Below are 23,528 nucleotides of genomic sequence, written 5' to 3'. Positions count from 1 at the left end.
ATTGGCTCCATGAAATATCCAGAAGCAGAGGAAATAAGTCCATGCTGACGAGCTCTTATTGAAGGAGCCAAATTCCATATGCAAGACATGAGTGAAATGGCATTCTCCCAACTTGCGCTTGTCTTTCCCCAAAGACTCCTGCCCCAGTCAAATGTGAATATCAGAGCTCTGAAGAATTTAGAATGTGAGTGGAAGTTTCTCCTGTAACTCTCTTAATACATTGTCAGAGACCCACATGACCTCAATAGTGCATTAACAGTGTATTCTGTTTCTCAGCCCACCATAAACAGCTGACATCTACAAGTCCAAGCACAGTGGCGAAATAAGCGTGCTATTTAACACATACCCAAGCATGGCACTTTTGGTCACTGCAGATTAAAGGCTCAGCTGTTCTTGGACCTTGTGCTCTCCCAGCTGTCCTGGTCTCTTGGCTAATTGATCGTGCTGAGAATCCTTTTCACAGTCACAAAGAATTATTTGTTTCAGTTCGGCCACAGTGGAGACATGCTAATGTCACAAAGAAACTTCTGTCCGTATTAGATGTCTGTTTCCCCCCAATAACAATGGGGTGCATTTTAAAAAAGAATAGGAAGTTCAGTTTTCCAAGAAGAGTTGTGGGGTAGGGTGAGGTAGATGGGGAACAGACAGACAGGAACAGAGAAACAGTATCTCTCCTCTTGAATCACCCCACCAAAGTATTTCCCTTTCTACCTTTTAAAAAATTATTCTTTCCTGGGTTTTAGTTTCTGGAATTAATTTATTAAGTCTTTCAGCAGCTAAATTTTGCTGCTAGTTAATTGCCGTTGCCATTCATTCTGTCATTTTCTTAAGGTATGTTGACAACAATATCGTAAATGATAATGGCTTTGTATGGAATTCATTCTAAAACAGTGCTAAAGCCTTCTATTTTGGAAAAGAAAAGAAAAAAGACACAGCTGTCTACACAGGATCTCTTTTCAGATATTCATGAAGTACATGAGGTGATGGAGGATTTCTACTTCTACAATGCAATTCCTCCACACACACGTGGGAAGAATTTGTGTCAGACATTATTAGTCAAGTCACAGGCACTATCCAAAAGGTGCCCGTTACACTTGAGTAACTGCCGTCCTACAGAGCCAGGTGCTGGGACACTGCATTTACCCAGTAATAAATACTGCAGTTTTACTGGGGAACAAGTTGTACCAATACAACTTACGTAGCCGGGGGGGGGGGAGGGAATGCCTAAATCAATCAAAATCAATATAAATCTGAGGTTCTGCCTCCCCTGCAACAAAAGCCTGCCCCCCCAACAAAAGCCTACCCCCCCTAACGAAAATCCTGGCTATGCCCATGGGAACAACCTCTCTTGAAGTATATTTTTGAGGGAAGATGCCAGGATTTTCTGAAATAATACTTCACTAAAAACAACAGGTTTTTAACAGTCTGAACATGCTCTATGACTGCTTTGAAACTGCTTCTGGAGGAAGACGAGCAAAGGCAATGATTTGCTGCCATCTAATGTCCACTGTGCCAATTGCAGAGGAGTAAAAATATTTAACAATGCAACATGCTTTAGATATTTTATTTTATTTTATGTACATGTTCACACACCCCTCTCCTCACTTTAAGTCCACACATGTTTGACCAAGTGTGTGAATAGGGCTATATGAAAATTATGCAGGTGTGAAGGAAGTGGTTAGATGAAACAAGCTTTCTTCTTCTTTCAAAATAAGTTGGGGGTCACCAAAATAAATTGATCAACTGTAGGCTCAGGAGAGACAAAAGGAAGGATACTTCACAGTGCACACTTCAGTTACATAATTCCCTGTCATAGCATATGGTGATGGCCACTAACTTAGACAGCTTTAAAAAGATTTGACAAATTTATGTTGGGTAAGTATGTCAGCGGTTCTTAGCCATGATGCCTGGGTAACAAAACTCCATGTTTAGGAATAATATGCTAGTGAATGCCAGCTGTTGGGGACAACAGTCAGAAATGCTTATTGATCATGGACTCAGGGATCATGGGAATCAGTATGCTGAAAGAGATGAAGCTTTGTATGGACCTGGCAGGATTCTTCTTCCATTCAGTTGCAGAGCTGGAAAACTCTCTCCTTGTACTCCTTGTACATCATAACTGCTATGATGATCTCTGTTCTGGACCACAGATTGCAGGCAGGTAGGCCTTAATTTGCATGTTGTCTCCTGTGAAGTATTAACTTCACTTTACACAGAAACACTGCAGAAGAACGGGAATGAATATCTAATGCACATATGTTTAAAATCAAAAGCTTGCCTTCCAAGATGAGCATACATTATTCATGGTGCTTTATTTAGAGCTGAGCTGGAAATAGCCTTCCCTTGTTTTATTTATCCAAATTTGCTCTCACACATGCCCATCATAAGAGCCCTAGACAGATACCAATTATGCAAACGTGTAAAACCCTATTAAATGATGTCCTCCAAAACACATTTACTTGTGAAGAAGCCTGACTGTAGCTTTTTTAGCATTACCCAGGAACAAGCAACCATAGCAATTTGTTGGGCTATTTAGAAGAAAATCAAAGGCAAGAAGGAAATGTTTAGCTTAACCATTTTTGCTTGAAGTATTAAGAAGCAAATTCAAAAGGACTGATTGCCTAATCTGTTGTTGTTGTTGTTGTTGTTGTTGTTGTTGTTGTTGTTGTTGTTGTTGTTAGTAGTAGTAGTAGTACTAGTAGTAATTCCACATGGGTTGAAGAAATAGTGTCAAGATGTGAGTTCAAAGATCCAGGCTAATCAGGCATAAAATCTTTATATAAATCACTTCCCCACGACAAAAGATTTATTTTATTGGGCCTTGTTTAAACTGGTGTTAATTGACTACTGGTTTACTCAGATTAGACATCCTTTTCATAAATGTGTCTCTAAACACTTCACAAGCCCCTCTTGTTTATTATGAATTCTCAAGAGCCCTACTATTTCCGATTGACTTTTCAAGTGTCCTACGATGATTCACATTGCAAACATTTCACAGGAGCAGATATTTAACACCGACCAACTGGATTGAGTCTTGTACTAAAACACCACTTCCCTAATCATTCTACCAGTTTTCTGCTCTGTATTGAATTATAGCTTGCCTTCCAAGTGATGAGCTTCAGTTGAGAATGGCTTCGTCATAGCAGCTCATTTTTGTCCCCCAACTCCATTATTTGCTCTGGCTAATAACCTGGAATTCTGACCACCTTAAATATCAAGAGCCAAGGGTGCCAATATATAGATCTTTTATTTTTCATTTTAAAAAATATATCCTCTACAGTACAAACAAGTTCACCGTTTGCTATGACGTTATATAGATAGCATGCGTCTACATGGTGGAATGTAGAGTTACTCGCTGTGCTCCATTAAAATATATCAGAATTAAAAGGCGCTACAAGAGCAGTCAGAATTTTATGCCTAGGTCCCCTTCTAGTGAGAGGGCAGCCCTCACACACAAACATGCTGCAGGAGGGGACCACATGTGCAGGAGACTGCTGTCAAGAGGGAACTGCCTGTAACCTATTGTGTGTTTACAGTGGGAAACCTGATCTGAAGTAACTGGTGCTGCAGTTATGGAGTCCCCTCTGCACCCCCCCCCCCCGCTGACCATCTGTTTGCTGTGGTACCGCAAGTCATTTTGCTGTTAAAGTAGAACACCAATGGTATCCCTGGTGATATCCAAACAATACATTTAAAGCACATGGCCTTCTGGGAACCAGAGTTTACCATTCACAGAGCCAATTCCCAGCACATGTAACCAACTACAGTTTTCTGGGGCAGTCTTGTGCTTTAAAAGTGTGCTGTATCTATAGTGTGGCTTTATTTATTTTGTTTTATTGCCTATATATATATACCATCTTTTCTCCTAGGCGCTCCAGAGTGGGGGACGTAGTTCTCCTCCTCCCCATTTTATCCTCACACAACAACCCTGTGAGGCAGGTTAGGCTGGGAGTGAGTGTCTGGTCCAAGGTCACCCAGTGAGCTACATGACTGTGTGGGGATTTGAACCCTAGTCTCCCAGGTGCTAATCAGACCTACAAGTAACAAGCCATTATCCCACACTGAATGGGACACCCTGTTTACTCCAGGGAAAGAGAAGTTCTGGGTGGGAACAGAGGTGGGAGGAAAATGAGCAGGAAAGGAAAGAGAAAGATAGCTGGGAGAGAAGGGGGACTGAAAGCAACCAGTGTGTACAATGTTGTGTGGCTGCAGCAAAACAACAGTAACTATGTACTATTCTCCCTTGTGCCCAGGCCAAGAATTACATGCTTGTCTCTTTCACAAATAATAATAATAATTTTTATTTATACCCCGCCCTCCCCGGCCAAAACCGGGCTCAGAGCGGCTAACATTAAATATATAACATATTACCATAAAATCAACTGATCAATTAAAATACATCCTAAAATCAAATCAGAATCAAAGTGAAATCTAATCAGATGGCAACCCGCAAATTAGGGATGGGGACCTTAAATGCTCACCAGGTCTAACTGTTTATACTGATCTTATATGAGCCTGTGAGAAAAGTTGGGGGGCCACTTTCATGCAAGTTCTTATCAGGAGAGAGGGGGATACCAACCAGTATTGCCTTCTCTTTCTCTCACTTCCTCAGACACCCTAACCTGTTGATTTGCCGCCTCCCTCCCAATCTGCCACCAAATTCAGGTTGCTGCCTCAGAAAGTTGGCTCTGTTTGCAAGGAAGGGAAAGGCCTTTCCAGAGCACTGCACCAATCTAGGGGAAAGGGGTGAAAAATCTTCTTTTTTAAAGGCAAAATAAAGTGTAAAAATAAGTGTAAGCTGTGGGCAAGCAGAAAAAAATAACCTCTCAGTCACTAGTACTTGTAAATTCATTACCATATTTACACTGGCAAGTTTTTTAGTTTGGAGGAGATTTCTATGTTGTTGCTTTTATTAGTTTTTTAGCTTTGTCAGGAGCTTGTAAATGACCTGGGATCCATTATCCCAGGCAAAGAGTTGCTTTTCTCTGGGGTAATAATGCACCATGGAGTGACTTGTCTGGCGTTTGGGGAACGGAAGCGTCGGGATTTCATAAGGATTGATGGCATCTAAGGTGTCATAAATGCACTCGATGCGAGATGTACCTCCCCCTGGTGAATTGTACACTACGTACAGGGCGCCGCACATCATAAAAGCCGCTTCGGCATTCTGGCTTTTGCAGGATGTGTCCCACGTATATTCCACGGCCATGGTTTCATAGTTGATTTTAGAAATGACCAGCTTTCTACCAGGATCTGGCTCTGTGTGGATTGCCCACAATCCCAGTTCATCCACAGCTAGGTCTATCTTAGTGGAAGGAAGAAGATCGTAGGCGAAGGTTTCTCCTGCTCCTGACAGCAGCAGCCGGCCAGTTACATTTCTTTTCTGAATGTCAAACTTAATTATCTCATTTAAGGAGCCAAATTTGTGATAAAACAGAAAACCGTCATATATAACATGGCCTGTCCCTTGCCAGGAAAAGGGCAGGTTAACTCTGCGAGCTGACTGTTTCTCACCGCTTTCAGTAAAAGCCCGGATATTTGCAAACTCCATTACAATTTTGTTCTTTACCCCAGTTAAGAAATAGATCTTTTGGGGGTTCTTGATGGGGTCCTTCAGCCATGAGCCCTGTGTGTCTCCAGACTTCTTTACAATCTTCAGGGATTTGAAGCCTGCAATCATGTGGTTACAACCTTTGAAAGGGGGGGGGGGAGGTAAATACAAAAAGAAGCATCAACACACATGCTGTAAGTTCTCTGTTTTAGCATTTGAATATTTTCCCCATCCGGCATAATTCAGGAAAGTGTAAATTGTTTCCTGTACCATCACACGTCACAATTGGTCTACATTCTGTCAAAGAAAACAACGAAATGGAACAGTGAATAGATTATCGAAATTGATCTATCTCTATCCTGTCTGATACACCCCAAGCCAGAATTGCCTTAGCAGACTTCCAGAAAAGCATCCGCAGATATGATGTATTCTATGGTGTATTGTGCTGTTTTAGTCTCCTGTTTCTTCACAGCCAGTTGCTTGCTTATTTATTTGATTTCTGAATTGCCCTCCCTCCCAAAGGATCCCAGGGTGATAAAGCAGAGCAACAAAATACAGCCAATAAATAAAACTCATGCAAACAGCCATAAATATCTGTACAATATCATAACCATTTAAATGCAATAACCATTTCCAGCTGTTGGGCATCAAAACAAGTAGCCTCGATTTGTAAAAGCCCGGGTACTCACATCTGTCTTTAACTGACATCAAACGAGCCAACTCCATGGGGCCATGTGGGCTTCAGCTCCCACAATAAAATATTTGAGGGGGCCGGGCTCCTGCAAGGTTGATGGGCATTGCCATTCAAATTGTGTGTGCGCACCATGTTGTGATTACATGGGGTGGGGCTTACCTGGGTCCCCACAATATTTCATTCAAGTTGGCACTCCTGACTGACATCTAAATATAAACAGGCAAGGAGACAAACATGGCTCCAGGGAAGAATCTTCCAAAGTTGGGGCGCCACTATTAAAAAGGCCCTGTAGAGTGAATCCTAGCAGGAACCATGAGCAAAACTCCTTGCCCTCGATGAATTTTAGGGATAGGAGTGGCTGGTATTGGATACATCAGAGATCAGCAACTGGATGCCCCCAAACCAAAGTCAATTTCACCGAGTACCACCTGGACTTCCTAGTTGTCAAATCAATTTAGCAGCAAACAAAGTCTATGGAAGAGGATGTAGCAGTCACTACAGGGACTAGGGTGGAGCTCTTCACACTTCCCCATTCTACAGCATGGTTTTCCCATTCGACTACTTGCTGACCAGATGTTCTTAACATCTGCATCTCTTTTCCTTGAAATTATACCTGTCCTCTGAAATCAGGCAGCTGCTTCCCCCGTGTTTAGAGTAATTGAAAAAGAACCATTTTAAGTCCAAAAGACAGATATGGTTTGTTATGGATAGTCCACATGCACCAGACTTTGCTCTAGTTTTAGATGAAAGAGAAATTAACTTTTGGGTTATTCTGAAGTAACTTTCAGTCTCTCCTCACGCTGGCGTTCCACCTGTTTTTGTTAATAGAATCCCCATGAGCCACAATACTCTTTTGGTACATTGGTTTGTTTGCATTTGGACTAGCAGAGAGGAAAGCCACATGAGGCAGGCAGGCCATTATCTACTTAGACTGGGAGTTATTCTCCTGGCAGGAGTTCTGCTACCTGATTTCCTTTTTAAAAGAAATGAAAACAAAACTGGAGACACTATAAGCTGATTCTGGAAGCTTCTGCGTGCAAAAGCCAGCCAAGCATACATTCAACAACACTCATACATTCACCACAGTATAATTACCAAAACACCACATGAGACATCTTCAGGCATTGCAGGTAAGGGAAAGTAAACATGGGGTTGAGCATGGGCAAGGGCACTAACTTCACCCCCCCCATTGCTGTTCTGATCACCTTCTAAGTTGAAGAAGGGCAAAAGTCTGAAACAGGGAGCCTCCTATTCACATGATGAAAGACCTTGGTTCTGAAATGCTGGGGGGTTAGTATGTCCCCCCGCATACTTTCTCTACCCAAACAGCAGCCTCTGATGAGGGCTAAGAAAAACTGATTTGAACCAGCCCTTAGTTCTGTCCCGATATTGGAACATTCCTGAAGAAGTCCTGTATACTTCGTCACAAGGGCAACCCTCCCCAGCTACACTGGTACCTTGGTTCTCAAACACCAAAAACCCGGAAGTAAGTGTTCCAGTTTTCTAATGTTTTTTGGAAGCCAAACATCTAATGCGATTGTCAGCTATTGTTTCCCGGGTGACTGCACCAATCAGAAGCTGTGCCTTGGTTTTCGAACATTTCGGAAGTCAAACAGAACGGATTAAGTTTGGTGCTTTTGTTTTGCTATTTATTTTGCGTTTTTGTCACTGTGGAACCCAGTTCAGCTACTGATTGTGTGAATGCAGAAATGGATAAAAGACGCCTCCCCCCCCCCATCCAATGACTAACATCAGTGCAGGTAAGAAAAAATAATAATTTTAATTTTTATCATCTACAATACTGTCTTATTTATTTTATAGCACAGTACATTGCTTTCATTTTATGGATCAATGGTCTCCTTAGATAGTAAAATTCATGTTAAATTGCTGTTTTAGGGGTTGTTTTTAAAAGTCAGGAATGGATTAATTCCTTTTGCATTACTTTCTATGGGAAAGCACACCTTGGTTTTGGAACGCTTTGGTTTTGGAACAGACTTCCGGAACGGAGTAAGTTTGAGAACCAAGGTACCACTGTAAATCCGCAGTTCTTTCTGGGGCACAATCCAGGACCCAAGCATATCCTCTGCCTGCCCAAGGCAATACGGAGTGAAAAGAGACCCTGTTTGGACTCTAAAGAATGTCTTTTAATAAGACGCAGCATTTGCAGCCAAACAGAGTAAACAAGCCCTTTAGGTAGGAAGCTGCAGCAGAAAACATTACAGAACAGGCTTATGAAACTATCTCTGTAGTACTATCACTTTCCTCTTCGGGAGCCTACTCCAAATTAATTGAAACAAGTGGATATATTTCCATTCCCTTTGGGGGAGTTTGTAGTCTTGGATGCCCATAGCTATTGCTTATGTATACAGTTGGGGGATAGCTAACAGCCCTGAAAGCCTTTCAGTACTGGGGAGCCCTGAATCATGTCAGACTAAAATGAGACTTTTGTGCTTTATTTGAAAGAAGGACAAATAGTACTTCTAGCCACTGAAATGAAGATCAGTGATGTCCAAGAGGCCTAGAACATTTCTCCCACAACTTCAGTTTGGTCAGCCTTGCACTGGAAACATTCACAATAGATAGTGCTCCATATCACAGCCAGCCTGCATCAAAACCAATAACAAGGAAATGATTCTTTTGTGCTTGCAAAGTACCTCCCACATCTGTCCCACATGCTTAAGAGTTGGGGACAGATGTGGTTCTCACTAAAATCAATTGGAAATCCAGTCATTACTGATTTGTCCCATTGATTTATAGCAGAGCTAGGGTCAAATATCTTTAATCTGAATCCAATCCAGTAACTGAAAAAAGGAAAGGTAACAAACCAAGAGTTTCCTGAATTGAAAATATAAATTTATAGACCATGTCAAAACGGTGACAATTAGGCACAGGCTGAACAAAGAATAGTTATTGCAGCAAAAATTAAGTTAGATCAAGACAGATTGCCCACATTTTAACAACGTCTGCTGCAAGAAAACCACAACAGATTTTAAGGCGGATCAGCCAAAGGTGGAAGACCTCCATTATGACCTTGGGTTAGATATATGGATAATATAGAAAATATTGGTAGTTTTGAATGTTTTGTGCATTAACTGTTTAGAAAGGGATATTCACAGAGCAGCAAAGGGCTTGCATAGCTTGTAATGTTTATGTGAATATCCGAAAGCACACTGTGGAAGAACAAGTCATTTTTCTTCCCTAGCTTAGTGATAAGTAATTTCCCAAGGGCAATCTTCTTATAATGCCACCGTTTTTGTATGTTTTCCTGTACTACAAAAGTAATGTAACAAGTATATGAACAGGAGGTACAAGAATATTCTTGTGTGTGTTTGTGTGCAATCATGCAATGAAGAGAGAGAAAAAAGAGAGCAATAATATTGTCCTCCTAGGACTAAGTACCCATTGCTTTTGAAACTCAAATTACAAATTATTGTTATTTGGTGTGCATGCCATGCTTGAATCTAATAACCAGTGCAACGACTGATCACCCCAAATTGAAAACTGTGAAGAAGTCCAAGGTGTATGGATTATATTTCAGTATTTCAGAACCCAGAAACATTCCTCTGGGGTGATTTGAGAAGGAATAAAGACTTTCACTAAATCTTGATGTGCTCTTCTTAACTTCTGTATTTATTTATTGCAGTTTGCAGCTAACCGTGCAAACCTATAAACAAATACAATACTTGGGAACAAGTCCTATGGAACCCATTGGGACATACTTCTGGGTAGCCTGGTATAAAACGGTGCTGTAAGTTACTCACGTTCTTGCGTGATCTTGACACTGAACAGCAGGAAATAATGAGACACATGGGGGGGGGGATCTTTTGCAGATGGAAGCCATCTCCATCTCTTTACAATCCCTCCCTATTTATATATGTGGGTTGTATTCAGAGTAATACTAATGGGAATGATCCATCATCTCAAGGATTTATTCTTGTGCAACAGAATGTTCTCCCCCTCTCTGCCTTCACCCAAATCTGTTCTGGTGATTGACCCAACCCTCCACAGTAGATCTGGGGGTGATGGGGGCACATCAGGGGAGAGGAAAGGGGGAAAGTTCACCTGCACAGTTATTTAGATGAATACCGTCCTGTGCCAATTATGTTGATGTTAAAGCAGAACGGGGGGACCTGTTGTCCTCCAGATGTTCGACTTTGACTTCCATCAGTCCCAGACAGCACGGCCAATGGTCAATGATGATGGGAACTGGAGTCCAGCAACTCCATCTCTGCTTTGCAACATAAAACCATGAAACACAAATTCTTACTCTTCTATTTCATGGTTTGATGCTGCAAACAGGGATGGGAATTGGTGTGTTACCATAATGTTTTCATCAGGCTGATCCGCTTTCAATTCAACAGGATACTGTATGTATACACTGAAAGATTCACACCATGAGAACTGAGCTGAAATACTGATACATTGACTAAAGTGGGCATGTGGTACCTATAGCCCTCCCAGGGGTTGTTGGGCTACAAATCCCATCCTCCTTGACCATTGCCCAACCTGCCCGGGGCTGATGAGAATTGGAGTCCAACAACATCTGGAGAGCCACAGGTTCACTATCCCTGGTCTAAAAGGATAATTTTAAAATGTTGTAGCTAAACTGTTCTTACTTGCATTGAGCATGAGCTTGACTTTCTGTTTCGACTCCTCTTGTTCCATTAATTGCTGCTCCACAAGGTCCTCGTCGACTTCCACGCAGGTGTCGGGGGACTCCTTTGCCGATTCAAAATAGTCAATTTCCCTTTGCGCTCTTTCCACTCTTGTTAACAAATGGTCAACATCATTTTTAAGATCTGTCTTCAAAACGTTGAGTCCTTCCAGGCGCGACATCATCCTCTTGGAAAACTCTCGGAATTCCTGGACATAATCTGCAATATCTTGATTGCATTTGTTTAACCTGTTCTTTAGTTAGAACACAGACAGGGGCATTTATAGACAGAGAACTAGTTTAATGGTTTTCCCAAATAGGCTCTACATTTAAAATAACCTTGCTTTTCTCCATTTCAGACAAATTAACTATGTCTCCTGTTTCTGCAACATGTTACTGAATGTCTGTTGCCAGAAACTATTGGGATCAAACTCTGAGAATGAATCCGTATGCATGGTGCCAAGTTCCTTATTCGTTTATTCTATCTGAAAAGCTTTCTTTGTAATGTTGCAATCTGTTTTCAAATGTCTTTTTTAAAAAAATAAAAATTCTAAACCTTACAAAAGCAAAGCAAAGACAACAACAACCACCAGAACAAAGAACAAAAGGGGGGGGGGGAATTCAAAAATAAGCCAAATTCTGAGTAATACAGATTTACATGGTCTTGAATCTTATTTACACCAATAATTTATGAAGAGATGTAGTTTTTCTAGAAAGAGGTCACCAAGTTGTCTGCTTTCTCTGATTCTTACCATATTTATTAGCTTTACCCTATAAACAGCGTTCCAGATTTTAATTATCCAGCCCTTATAGATGGTCTGTTCCACATTTAGAGCTGGTTCCTAAGCTTATGGAGCCAGCAATGATCTTCTTTCCATGACAGAGCAGGCACTTGCATTTTCCTCCTACCATGCACATAACCTATGCTATTTTTCTAGAAAAAGAGGAGGAAGCATGTGAACTGAGCCTTTGCATAGAACACCCATGCCACACATGGTGTTTTGAATGCAGTGGAGAGTAACAGAAACAGTACATGCAGTCCTTTACCATGGGGGAAGGATGAGACAGTGGAGGTGGATCTACACAGATATAAAAAACACTGTGAAAATACTTTTTTTTAAAAAAAAAAGTTTTAAAATATATATGGAATTAGCTGCAAGCTTATCTGCACCATCTAGTGTCACATTTGTATAATGCACTTAAAACACAAATCGTTATATTTACAGCTGTATATTCCTGGGTCAATCGTGGGCTTAAAGGTAAAGGCACCCTTCACCGTTAGGTCAGCCGTGGATGACTCTGGGGTTGCATGCTCATCTCGCTCTATAGGCCGAGGGAGCCGGCGTTTGTCCGCAGACAGCTCCCAGGTCATGTGGTCAGCATGACTAAGTCGCTTCTGGCAAACCAGAGCAGGGCACGGAAACACCATTTACCTTCCCGCCAGAGCAATACCTATTTATCTACTTGCACTTTGATGTGCTTTCGAACTGCTAGGTGGGCAGGAGCTGGGACTGAACAATGGGAGCTCACCCCGTCGCGGGGATTCAAACCGCCAACCTTCTGATCAGCAAGCCCTAGGCTCTGTGGTTTAGACCACAGCGCCACCCATGTCCCCAATCGTGGGCTTGCTCATAAGGAAAACAACACTCTGATATGTTAAAAACACATGCAGAGATGCCCCTAGGAATAAGGAAGGCTGAGAAGGGACACAGTACAAATTTATATTTTGGAATAATGCAGAAAAGTGGGGTGAGGTCATATTCCCACCCTCTCCACCAGGAAATCTGCAGACGGCTTGTTAGGAGAACCCCACTGAGAAACTACTCTAAAGTTAATATTCTTTTATGAGAAGGTCACCGGTGAAACCACCAAAAACAACTTCCTTGATTTGGTAAGCTGCATTCCATTACTTTATTGTCCCTCTTGTTTGTGTTGCTCAGCATTCCATTTCTCTTCTGGCTTAACTAAGAGATTTTTCTAAAATTAATTTTAGCATTGAAGCACGCAGTATGGCCCTTGGAGGGTGGTAGTGGAAGTGGACGTCTCAAGTCAGAATTCCCAGAGGTCAGGCTCTGGCATCTTATCTCTCACGCCACCAGCATTGTTTTCTACGTGAATCCTGGCAGACTGAGGGTGAGTTCACATGGGTGCCTTAGAACTTGTTTCCTCAACAAGAGCTTCCCATTGCAAATGGCAGACAAGGGTTGTAATTCTGCTTGGGACCATGGCAGGGACAAAGTTTTAAAGTCCTTCCCTGCCACCATGTTCCTGATGGCTCAGTCCTGCTGTAGTGGTTACTAAACAAGAAACAACCATGTGAGGTAAAACTGGTCAGTTTGGTCCTAAGTTGAAGCGTAATGAGGCCCAAAAGGACAGAAACTTTTTTTTTTTTTAAGGAGCTGGGTGTGCAATCCAATACACACTTACCTGGGAGTAAGCTCCATTACAAACAGTGGAATTTGCTTCTGAGTAGACATGTCTAGGCATGCACTATGGAACAGTTGGAAACTGGACATTTTAGGAGTGTTGTTTTGGTGCAAGGTAAATGTACTGAATGAGAAAAGAGGTAGAAAACTTATTCTTATATAAGCAACATGTATGCCCAATGAAAAAACCACAGCCCACCTAGTTCTTTGGCAGAATCGTAATTCTTTTTCCCCCTCATAAAAGAATACAGTGGTACAGTGGGTTAAGTACTTAATTTATTCCGGAGGTCCTTTCTTAACCTGAAACTGTTCTTAACCTGAAGCACCACTTTAGCTAATGGGGCCTCCTGCTGCCGCCGCGCCGCCAGAGCACAATTTCTGTTCTCATCCTGAGGCAAAGTTCTTAACCCAAGGTAATATTTCTGGGTTAGCGGAGTCTGTAACCTGAAGCGCATGTAACCTGAGGTACCACTGTATTCTAAAAAGTTCAGCCTCTATTTTATCCAGAAAACATAGCAGTATCACTGCTGGTAACTATGGTGGACTTTTGGGTGTATAAATGCACTTTTCCTGTTCTTTATGGATTTTCCCTATTCAAATATACATTAGCACAAATATATTCTTCCTGGCTCCAGGGTTCCATCAATCCCAAAGACTGGATTTGCCTCAAACACATAGCTTTTTCACATACTAATAGAGCAAATGCAGGATTGCTACCAAGTATAAACTTAACAGGGAGTAAAAACCAAGTCCTGGCTTCAGGATTAGTATACCTATATGGTACACTATATTATGATATATATATATTTGCAAACATGTGTTTGTCATATGTACACTTAAAAATGGGGGGGGGGGACATTTACAAAAAGTTTGAGAACAGCTGAGTGCAAAATTTCACCACAACCTACTGATTTTCCCCCCCAGGAGGCATCAAAAATAGTAGCTGTGCTGGTGGAAGACACCAGTGAGGCCCCTGCTGATCCAGATGTTGCACAGCTGGAGGGGATGGAGCCAAAGAAAAGAGTCCGCTGAGTACAGTTACTCAGAGCTCCAGCTTTGCAGATCCTCCAAAGCCAGCTTCCCCTTCTTTCCTTGACTGGAGCTATTGTGTGAGAGAAGGGAAGGCATAGACCCTTTTTTCCTACTTGCCTGTCTTGAAAAATAGAAGTACTGTATGGAGATTGCAAATACGTGAGCTTGCATATTTGACTCAGATGTGTAACATCACAAATGACTGGAGTAACTGCAAATTCATGGAAGAAGCAAGATCAGAAACACACTCTGCTACCCACCACTCCTACCCTATAAATCAGGCACAGGGAACCTCAGATCTGGGGGGCAAGTTCTAGGTGTCCTCCCCATCCTATTGGATATCATTAACTCTTGGGAAAACATATTTCTCATGCCTGGGACACCAAACAGCAGTAAATGAGGAACTGTGGGTGAGAGAGACCTCCTTTCTTGGAGTAATATCCACAGCCTGGTAAGTGGTTAGTAGTGAAAGGGGGTGGGAAGATGCAGGTTTGAGGGCTGGCTGAGTGATGGGCAGAGCTAGGGGCAGGGAGTAGTGGAATTCTTCATCAGATTAGATTGAAATCTGAGCCAGGGAAGAATTAAGGGGTTGTAATTCTCACTTCCTATTTGAGGTGAGTATTATAAACCCCTGGCTCTGTGAGTCAGGACAAAGCAGTCTCATTGACATCTCTATAGCTATCACCTTCCAGCCTGGTTCGAATCTTGGCATGACTGTCTGAGGAGATAATAGGCAGCAAGCCATGACAATTGATCACACAATGATTGATTATAGCAGTTATTCAGCCGCATCAAGTGACAGCTGTAGTAATCACACATAATCTTGGCTTCACCCTGCTTGCTTCTTCACTGCCTCTTACTTGTCTGTCCTCTAACTTATCTCCATTAATCACTGCCATTTCCTGACTTTGCTCCCTTTGCTGTGCCCATCTACCTCAGATTGTAAGCCCTTTGAGAAGAGATGGTGCAGAACTGCCAGCTTTGTTGTTGTTGAAGCATTCCTGTGCTGCTATTGACCTGGCCTGAAGATGAAACGATGCTAAAAACCTTCATGTCAAGGATTTGTGAAAGTTAATGGACTCCTGCTAAGTAAAATATGGGTCCTTCTTGTGCACAATAGCTAGCCTGCACCTTTTCTCAAGAAATGTCAACATCACCTCAAAATTTCAAACGTTCTCACTCATAATGGGAAAGAGAACAGCAGGCATTGATTTTTAAAGCAAGCATTGATTTTTTGGGTGGCTTACTCCTAGGCAAGTATACATAGAACTGCAATCCTAGGCACACTTACATGGGAGTAAGCCCCAGTGGATATTATTATTATTATTATTATTACCCACATATAGAATTGCATTGCTAATTAGTACAATACATAGTTAACAGCGAACTCCTGTTCTACTAACCCACATGCAGTGTTGAAACAATTATAACTTCTTGAAGCTTGTTACCAGAGCTTTCTTTCAACAAGAACTCACTGAAACTCAGTTCCAGCACCTCTTAGGTGGCTGGCATTGCCTTTCTAAGAGAACAAGGGAGGTATTCATGGTGAATCCCGGCACCTCTTTTTCTAGAAAAATAGCACTGCTTGTTACATTGACTGAATGCATATGATTCATAATGCTACAGGAGGAGTTCCCAACCTTTGTCAACAAGGAGGTGTATGAGGGTACCATGGTGCCCACAGTGATCATGTTGGGGACCCAACTGCTAGAGTAAAAAAGTGTGTTTTCAAGATCCAGGAGTTTTCATTTGCCCTCTTAGCATTGTGAAAATGGATGCAATGAATCTCTTTAGCTTAACCAGAACACCTATGTAGTAAAGGTCAGAAATTGAGATATTGGAAGTCCTGTTTGAAGAGTAGATGGCTCCTTGTGGCATTCAAATTTCATACACTGTCAAATGGATTTCCCCCCCCCCCAAAGAGTGAAAATATCCCAGATCCCATCCTGCCCTTGTTCAGCACACTGTAAACCTTTGCTTGCTTTCCACTGAAAAATCAACTAACTTAAAAGTGTTTTAACTCTAGCTGGATTGCACCCATTCCAAGCATGCATGTTTACTTGCTAATAAAATCAACAGGAACAAGTTTCATAAACAACCTTGCATTTGGGCTGTTCCTTATACCTTTACTGTGCATAATCAAAGCTACAGTTATAAAAAGGAGCTCATTTTAAAAGGAAAGCAATTTATTTCCCCAGCACACATCCACTTTACACAGAAAATCAAATCATTTTTCAGATATCACTGATATAGCCACATACCTCTATTGAGAGAATTCGGCGGTCCATGTAGTGCACCAATCCAGCATCTTGCATTACATATTGTGCTTCTCCCGCAATACTTGCAAAGAATGAAACTAATAAGAATCTGAGCTGTATGGCTGCCATTGTTGCATTAAACCTTCAAACACCCTAAACACTGACGCTAGAGGCTTCCGTTGAATATCTGCCCAGCACTGTGCTGTGTGCAAGCAAAAACAAAACTTAACAACTGTGTGATTTAAAATGGCTGTTTAGGCTCCCACAGTCTCTCATTAACACAATAAAGTTCTGCAAAGCTCTAAGCTACATAAGTTTGTTTCTAGGAGTGCTTTCCAGCTCGTGATCTTTTGATTGGGTCCAGATGTTCAAAACTGAGCTGTGCAGCGCATGTAGGCTAGCAGTATTGAGCCAAAGCTATTATTCTTCAGCTGCTTCCAGACTGTCACTGTTTTGATAGGTATGATTCAAGTGGATTTCATGCTCTTGTGCAACAAGGCCACTTCCCCTCTCACCCTCCACAAAATACCATGCAATTTTTGAGGTGAGAAAAATGTCAGACAAATACTGTTACCTAGGGTTGCCATATTTAAAAGAGTGAAAATGCAAACACAAAAGGTTTTTTCCGGCAAAGTTTTTGAGCTATATCCGGACACTGTTTCTGTATGTCTGGGAAATTCTGGACATATTCCAGCCCTAATGTTACCACCCCAATCTCTGCCTGGAGGTAGCGAGAGAATCTAGCTTCTTGGCACTTAACCAGGGAAAATGAGGCACAATGGAGGCTAGTGTCCTTACCAAATATGCCTTATTTACACATATTTACAACCTAACGCCTTCAACAGAAGGGGTGCAGAGCATTGTACCCCAAGTGTGTCTCTTGTCACACCCAGCACTGTTTTTCTAGAAAAAGAGGTGCTGGAACTCACCATAAACACCTCCCTCTTTCTCTTAGAATGACAATAGCACCTACCTGAGAGGTGCCAGAACTGAGTTCCCTTGAGTTCCCCCTGAAAAAAGTCCTGGTCACATCCCTCATAGCTTCATAGGTTGTCCAGAAACCAGCCATGCTCCCCAGTCTCTTGGTACAGCTTTTCCCAGCCAGGGCTCATAGAATTCTGTCCCTCCTCTTGCAGAGAGTCTGATGTTCTGCTGATGGCTTACCATTATCAAACAAACCAGGCCATTACCAGCCTTCTGTTTCTTCAGTGACCACCTCCTGTGAGCCTTTCTGAGGCTAGCCTCATGAGGAAGCTAACTGGCATTATTTCCAGTCCTTGCTAAATTCCTGAATGTAGAAGTTTGCTCAAATTCTAACCCTTCACTGAACGTAGAGGTTATAGGGGGTCTGCACCCTCAAAAACTTATCACACTGGAAAGTGTGAGATGATAGCAGCAAAGCGATCACACAAGTGATTTCTTTGTGGTCGCTGAGGCATAAGTATTAGCATGTGAGTATTATTGATTAAATGCATTTAAAAATGTGTTACAGCGTTCAGAATTTAGCCTTTGACCCTACATTCTGATGCCAAGAGGCTACGACAGTGTGCTTTAATGTAAATATTTGTACAAACCCATTGGAAATAAAAACCCCACCTACCTACCTTCCTCCCTCCCTCCCAGTTTTAAAAAAACAACTATAAAAAGGGGCAGAATGGGGAGTCAGAGAGAAATAGCTATAGTAGTAGCTGGGAACATAAGAAAAAGTGTGTCTCTCCCTCCCCCCCCTTCTCTCCTTTGTCTTCCAACCCTCCCTTGGTGTCACTCATATTTTCAACTTGCCAGCACTCACAACTATCCCTCAGAAGATTTCTCTTTCAAATACCGACTGCTTCTACTTCTTAAGCAGCCCCAAATAATGGAATATTACTTTGGCCATATTCCATCCTTTGAGAAGTATAAAACAATTTTTGCTCTTTGAAACTATTTTCTGCACCATAATATCTAAAATTTTACAGCTTGGTTGGGCACAGACGTGTCCTGTATCATTTTCAGCACAATTTTATTTTGCTTTATTTTAATGACTTACAGGGCTGCCCTCAATCCAGACAGGAGCAATTGCACATGTATGGGAAAGATAAGATGCATAGGGAAGCATTGTGGCGGTCTGATCCAGACATATCCAGTGTGCAAGGGCATGAACAAGTGGTAGCTGATGTACAGCACCTGGCCTTGATGGGGTTAGGCTAATTGCATGCCCATCTGCTGCCCCATCTTGTAAAGTCAAGACACATTACTTCTGAGGGTCAAATCAGGCCACAACTCTTACTGATTACAGATGTAAGAGGTGTGACATAGGCATTGGGAATAACCATTGACTTCTGGCCCACCTGCCAGAACTAATGCATTTTAGGGAAGTGGGTGAGGCCTATCATATACATCAAATAGGAACGCCCCTGCGGGATCGCCATCTTGAGGAGGACAATGGTCCTAGCCCATACAGGGGCATCTGGACAGAAGCAACTGCTTTAAATTTCATTTCAAATGGCTTAAGGTTAACAACAAACATTCAGGATTAACAGGCTTGTTCTCTGTGTTAAATAAGTACCACACCTGATTCTGTTCCAGTCCTAATCCAGATTAAACTCTCCGTCACTCTTAAGCATGAATCGGAAAGCTAAAATACCATATTTATTTAACTTTGCCCACACTATGTGACAGCGAGATTTAGAAAGTTAAGGGGCAAGTGACCAGTATTAAGTGGTCTTGACACGCTCCATTAGTTTCCCTTCTTGAAAGTGATTTGAGTTAATATGGTGAATAAAGAATGCTGTTTTCATTTTGCCCTTTTCAATAAGGCTCAGCCTGCCGTCTTTCTCGTAGGATTTTTGTAAATGTGATGTGTGTAAGAACTGTGCGGTTGTTTTATCTGAAGATTGCTTAAAAACCCCAGGGACTCATGTGAATAGATGTTCTGTTTTGTTTTTTGCATTGCATTTTGTGTGTTTTAAAGCACCAGGCATGTAATATAGTCAAACTGAGCCTCTGTCAATCACAGCACCAGCAACATTGCAGCACTCTTGGTAACATTTAGGTTCTGTTTGTCTATCCTTCTGAGACAATTTTTCAGCACAGAAGCCATAAACCAGACCATCATTATATGTAAAGTGAGCCACATTGGCAGAAGCACTGTTTCTTTTCATAATTGCAATTTAGATGGCTTCTACGAGATCTGGCTTTATGTACTCAGAGTAATCTAATACAATAATACAACCATCAGCTCTGATGAGCTGTAATGGGATTCTCCATCAATAATGTATGCGGCATTCACTTTCTACCCATCCATTTGCTAATATTGTTCCTGCAAGTACACATGGACCATCTATTTTGCTGTATATCTAAGTAACATCAAGAAATTGTGAAGAGTGTAGCTACACACAAGACAATGATCTCAAGTGAGGACAGCCACCTCGTTGGGATGCTTGACTCCTGACAGCACTATTGCTTTCTGGCAGAAATTTGTAGGGTTCTGTTGCACTACCAGTTCGATCATGTCTCTTAAACAACTCTGCCAAGAACTTCTTCTCAGTGGTAGAACATGGGTCTTGCATGCAGAAAGTCCCAGGTTCAGTCCTTGATGTCTACAGGCAAGGCCCTGATGTTACTATTGGCATTGAGTAAGTCTCAGTAAATGTGTATTGCAGTTGGTAAGATCGGATCCCAAATATGGAATGGAGATTGGTGAAGATGTCATCAAGATTTAAATTTCCTGGCTCAGAAATATGAACTTCGGGGACTTGTAATGCCTACTTCAAATACAAGGCAACATTTAGAACCCCTGAATTCTTCTCCTGCTCTGTTAAAAATCTCAGACATATAATAATTCAAATTCTTCCCTACTTCCAACCCCCGCCTCGCCCCAACCATTCTCAGTTCTACTTCTTTCTGGCCAGTGAAGTGTTAGTGGTGGTATATTGAAGTACATTGGTCAAGTGGGAAGGGGGCATAGCTGTCAACTTACAGATTTGAAAATAAGGGACCAGCAACCTCAGAAATAAGGGATCAGAAGCCAAAATAAGGGATTTTCAGAGCACAGGTATGTTTGACTTCTGAGCCCCTCCGAGCCAAAGGCAGAAAGCCCAGCCAGCAGCCAAACGATGCCTCAAGTGGTGGTTCCTACAGCGCAGCAACCCGGCAAAGGGGATGCAGCAAGGAAAACCACCGTCACCTCTCCGCCTGGAAACGCTGAGCAAAGGCAAGTCCCCAGGCAACGCGGTCGATTTGATCGGCACAAGGCATGCAAGCTCCACCCCCCAGTCATTCTTAGACTCCTTATTGGGTGAGCAATGAATCCAAGCAACACAGTTGGAGCCTCCCTCCTCCCTGGCCGGCAGGGAGGAGGGGAGAGGAGCTGCTTCCTTTGAAACCCGGGAAATTTAAGGGACATCATCAATGAGGGACAGCAGCGGGACACAGCGCTGGGATAAGGGACTTTCCCACCAAATAAGGGACGGTTGACAGCTATGGAAGGGGGAGATATACTGCTGCCACCAGCAGTCAGGCTAGAAAAGGGGTGGATAGATGGGGGTAATGAAGGCTTTTGGAGATGGAAGGGAGAGGGTACTTGATACTCATGGGGGCCAGGTAGACTTTGGACCCCATTGCACCCTCAAGCAGGGCATGATATATTCCAAATCAGTTCAGGTTAGCTTGGAATAATCTGAGGTACTTTTCAGTTTGGGAGTGGGGGTAGGAGAATAGCTCCACTTTTCTAAATTAAGTCTGGAAGAGCTCACTAGAAATTGACAAAGAAAAAAACCTCACATTTGACAATTTCATTAATATACATTCACTGCCCCTGGGAGCAGCAGCAAGCTAAATTAACACTTTATTCAGTTGATTGTGACTGAACATAAACATGCACCAGATTAAAAGCTTATATTTGTACCAGCATTGAACCACCAGCAGGAATGCCACAGTTAATGTTATCCTCCACATTTTATACGCAGCACATTTTATGTGCTCCACATTCCCTAAAGGTACTGCTCAGAGCAGTTGTAGTATATACGAATAGCTATCCATTCTGTGCAAAACTCATTCTTGTCCCCCATTCAGAAAAATCAGAATGTTGCTAGTTCCAGCCTCAGTAGTCAGAGTGAATAAAGCTTGTCTTGGGTAGGTATAAGGAGACTGGCTTGCGTCACTTCGACATCTGAACAATATGTTACACTAGGATGATATTCTCAAGGGACAGAATTGACATGTCACCAAAGCAAAACAATGTGGAGCACTCTGATTTATAAGGAGCCACTGGGAGGCTCCCGTGGCTTTTCTACTGTGATTCTATATAAGGCACTGTGTTAAATTTTAAAATACATTGAGTCAGACAAAACATATGGTGAGCAATGTGGGGAAATACTCCTGTGTCCTCCTTTCTGTAAAGAATGAAACTTGAGTGCTATTTACATAGGCCCATGCCTTGTACACCTGTGAGGGCTATTAACTACAGTAACAGATGTGCAAAAACAGAGGGCCTACCAAGTGATCAGCTCCCTCGTATCCACCAGAGTCATCGAGAGAAGAAATAATTATCCTCTCGCAGAAATTTATATCAGAGGCAGTCCAATGGTCTGGCCCTCAGTGACAGTGAGTGTCTCACTGCAAAGTGCAGCTTACTCCTCAGCATAGGAATAGCCAACCTGGTGCCTTCCCAGTGTTCTTGAATTGCACCTGGGGTATGCAAAGCAAAACGCTCTACCACTTCCAACTTCTAAAGCTGTGACAATGAGTTTGGTACTGAATTTTGAGAAGAGATAACTTGTCCTCCTCCCATCACTGTTGTGCCCCCTTTAGCCTGGCTGGCCCATGACATTTTGCTGCCTGAGGTGAAAGACTCTCCGGTGGTGCTCGCTCCATTCCACAGAGAGAGGCTGACTAGACCGGCACTTGAATCTTACTTCAAGGCTAGCAACAGGACTGCATCCTTCACCATGCCTGAGAGCAACAGGCTCACTTTGGGGATGCAAGACAGGCTGCATAACAGATACAGATGCAACACCTTGCTGCTGCTCCCCCCTTCCCATCACCATTGTCCATCTCCCACTCAGCCTGATGGTAGGGCCGGCCCTGCTTTAACTATCCACCGTTTTTCTTACTTATTCCTCATTATTTTGTTGCTTCAACATGGTGACCAGCAGCACACTAAGTGCATTATGTATAATGCATAAAAGATACCCACGCACCCCCTCTTCACAAGCTCTGAAGATGAGAGAGGTGAGAAAGCTTCTATGCCTACTCTGTTTTCTTCCCCACGGAATATCCTGGAGGAAAGAAAACGGTATACTTTTTGATAACAATCCTTGATAATACTGGGACCTCAAGTACTGGCGTTTAAATTCAGACTCAATTGTCACCTACTTGCTATGAATGAAACGGGAACCTTTTCTAGCATCTGTGGAATATGTTTCCTGATCAGTGAGAAAATCATAATTAATTGGCGTGTTAATGATATCCGTTATTTGATTAAAATAAGATCTCAAAGCTTTTGTCTGAGTGAGCAGCCTCAGCCTTCCCCAAGGGAATTTGTTGGTCATTGATGGAGAATTCACCTATTCAGGCTTTGAAATTGTCATCCTCTGCGAATGCTCTGCTAGATATCCACATGGCCTCATATTGCCAGAATGAAGCATCCACACATCTAGTAGGGAATGGCTTTGAGAAGGGGGTGGCATATCCCATTTCGCCGCTTGAGCTGACCTACTGATTTATAATGTATTTTTGACTTGTGCTATGAATATAATTTTGTTGTTAATTGTATGCTGTTTTACTGCCATGTTGTTGGTGGATTTTTGCAAATATAATTAACAAACGTTGCTTGGTTCTTTCGACTGACCCTGCCTGGGCAGTCCATCTAAAAGGATTTTAGCAGCCTTGCAGTTTTGTGCATCTTTTTACATGAATGCCTGACCTTCTG

At 42.3% G+C, this 23,528-nt stretch overlaps 1 protein-coding gene across 1 annotated transcript; it reads right to left on the bottom strand.

The window, feature by feature from the left end:
- Positions 1-3,228: 3,228 nt before the first annotated feature.
- OLFML1 (olfactomedin like 1) lies at positions 3,229-17,444 on the bottom strand. The gene is made up of 3 exons (XM_083500156.1): positions 16,619-17,444; positions 10,862-11,153; positions 3,229-5,691 (listed from the first exon to the last, which is right to left on the bottom strand). The coding sequence occupies exons 1-3, from the start codon at positions 16,742-16,744 to the stop codon at positions 4,913-4,915; spliced, it is 1,197 nt and encodes a 398-aa protein (XP_083356282.1). The 5' UTR covers positions 16,745-17,444; the 3' UTR covers positions 3,229-4,912.
- Positions 17,445-23,528: the final 6,084 nt, after the last annotated feature.

This window comes from Podarcis liolepis, assembly GCF_965112155.1.
Source record: "Podarcis liolepis genome assembly, chromosome: 1".
NCBI lineage: Eukaryota > Metazoa > Chordata > Lepidosauria > Squamata > Lacertidae > Podarcis > Podarcis liolepis.
Note: the sequence above shows the minus strand (reverse complement) of the source record. Positions and strands in the feature narration are given on the sequence as shown.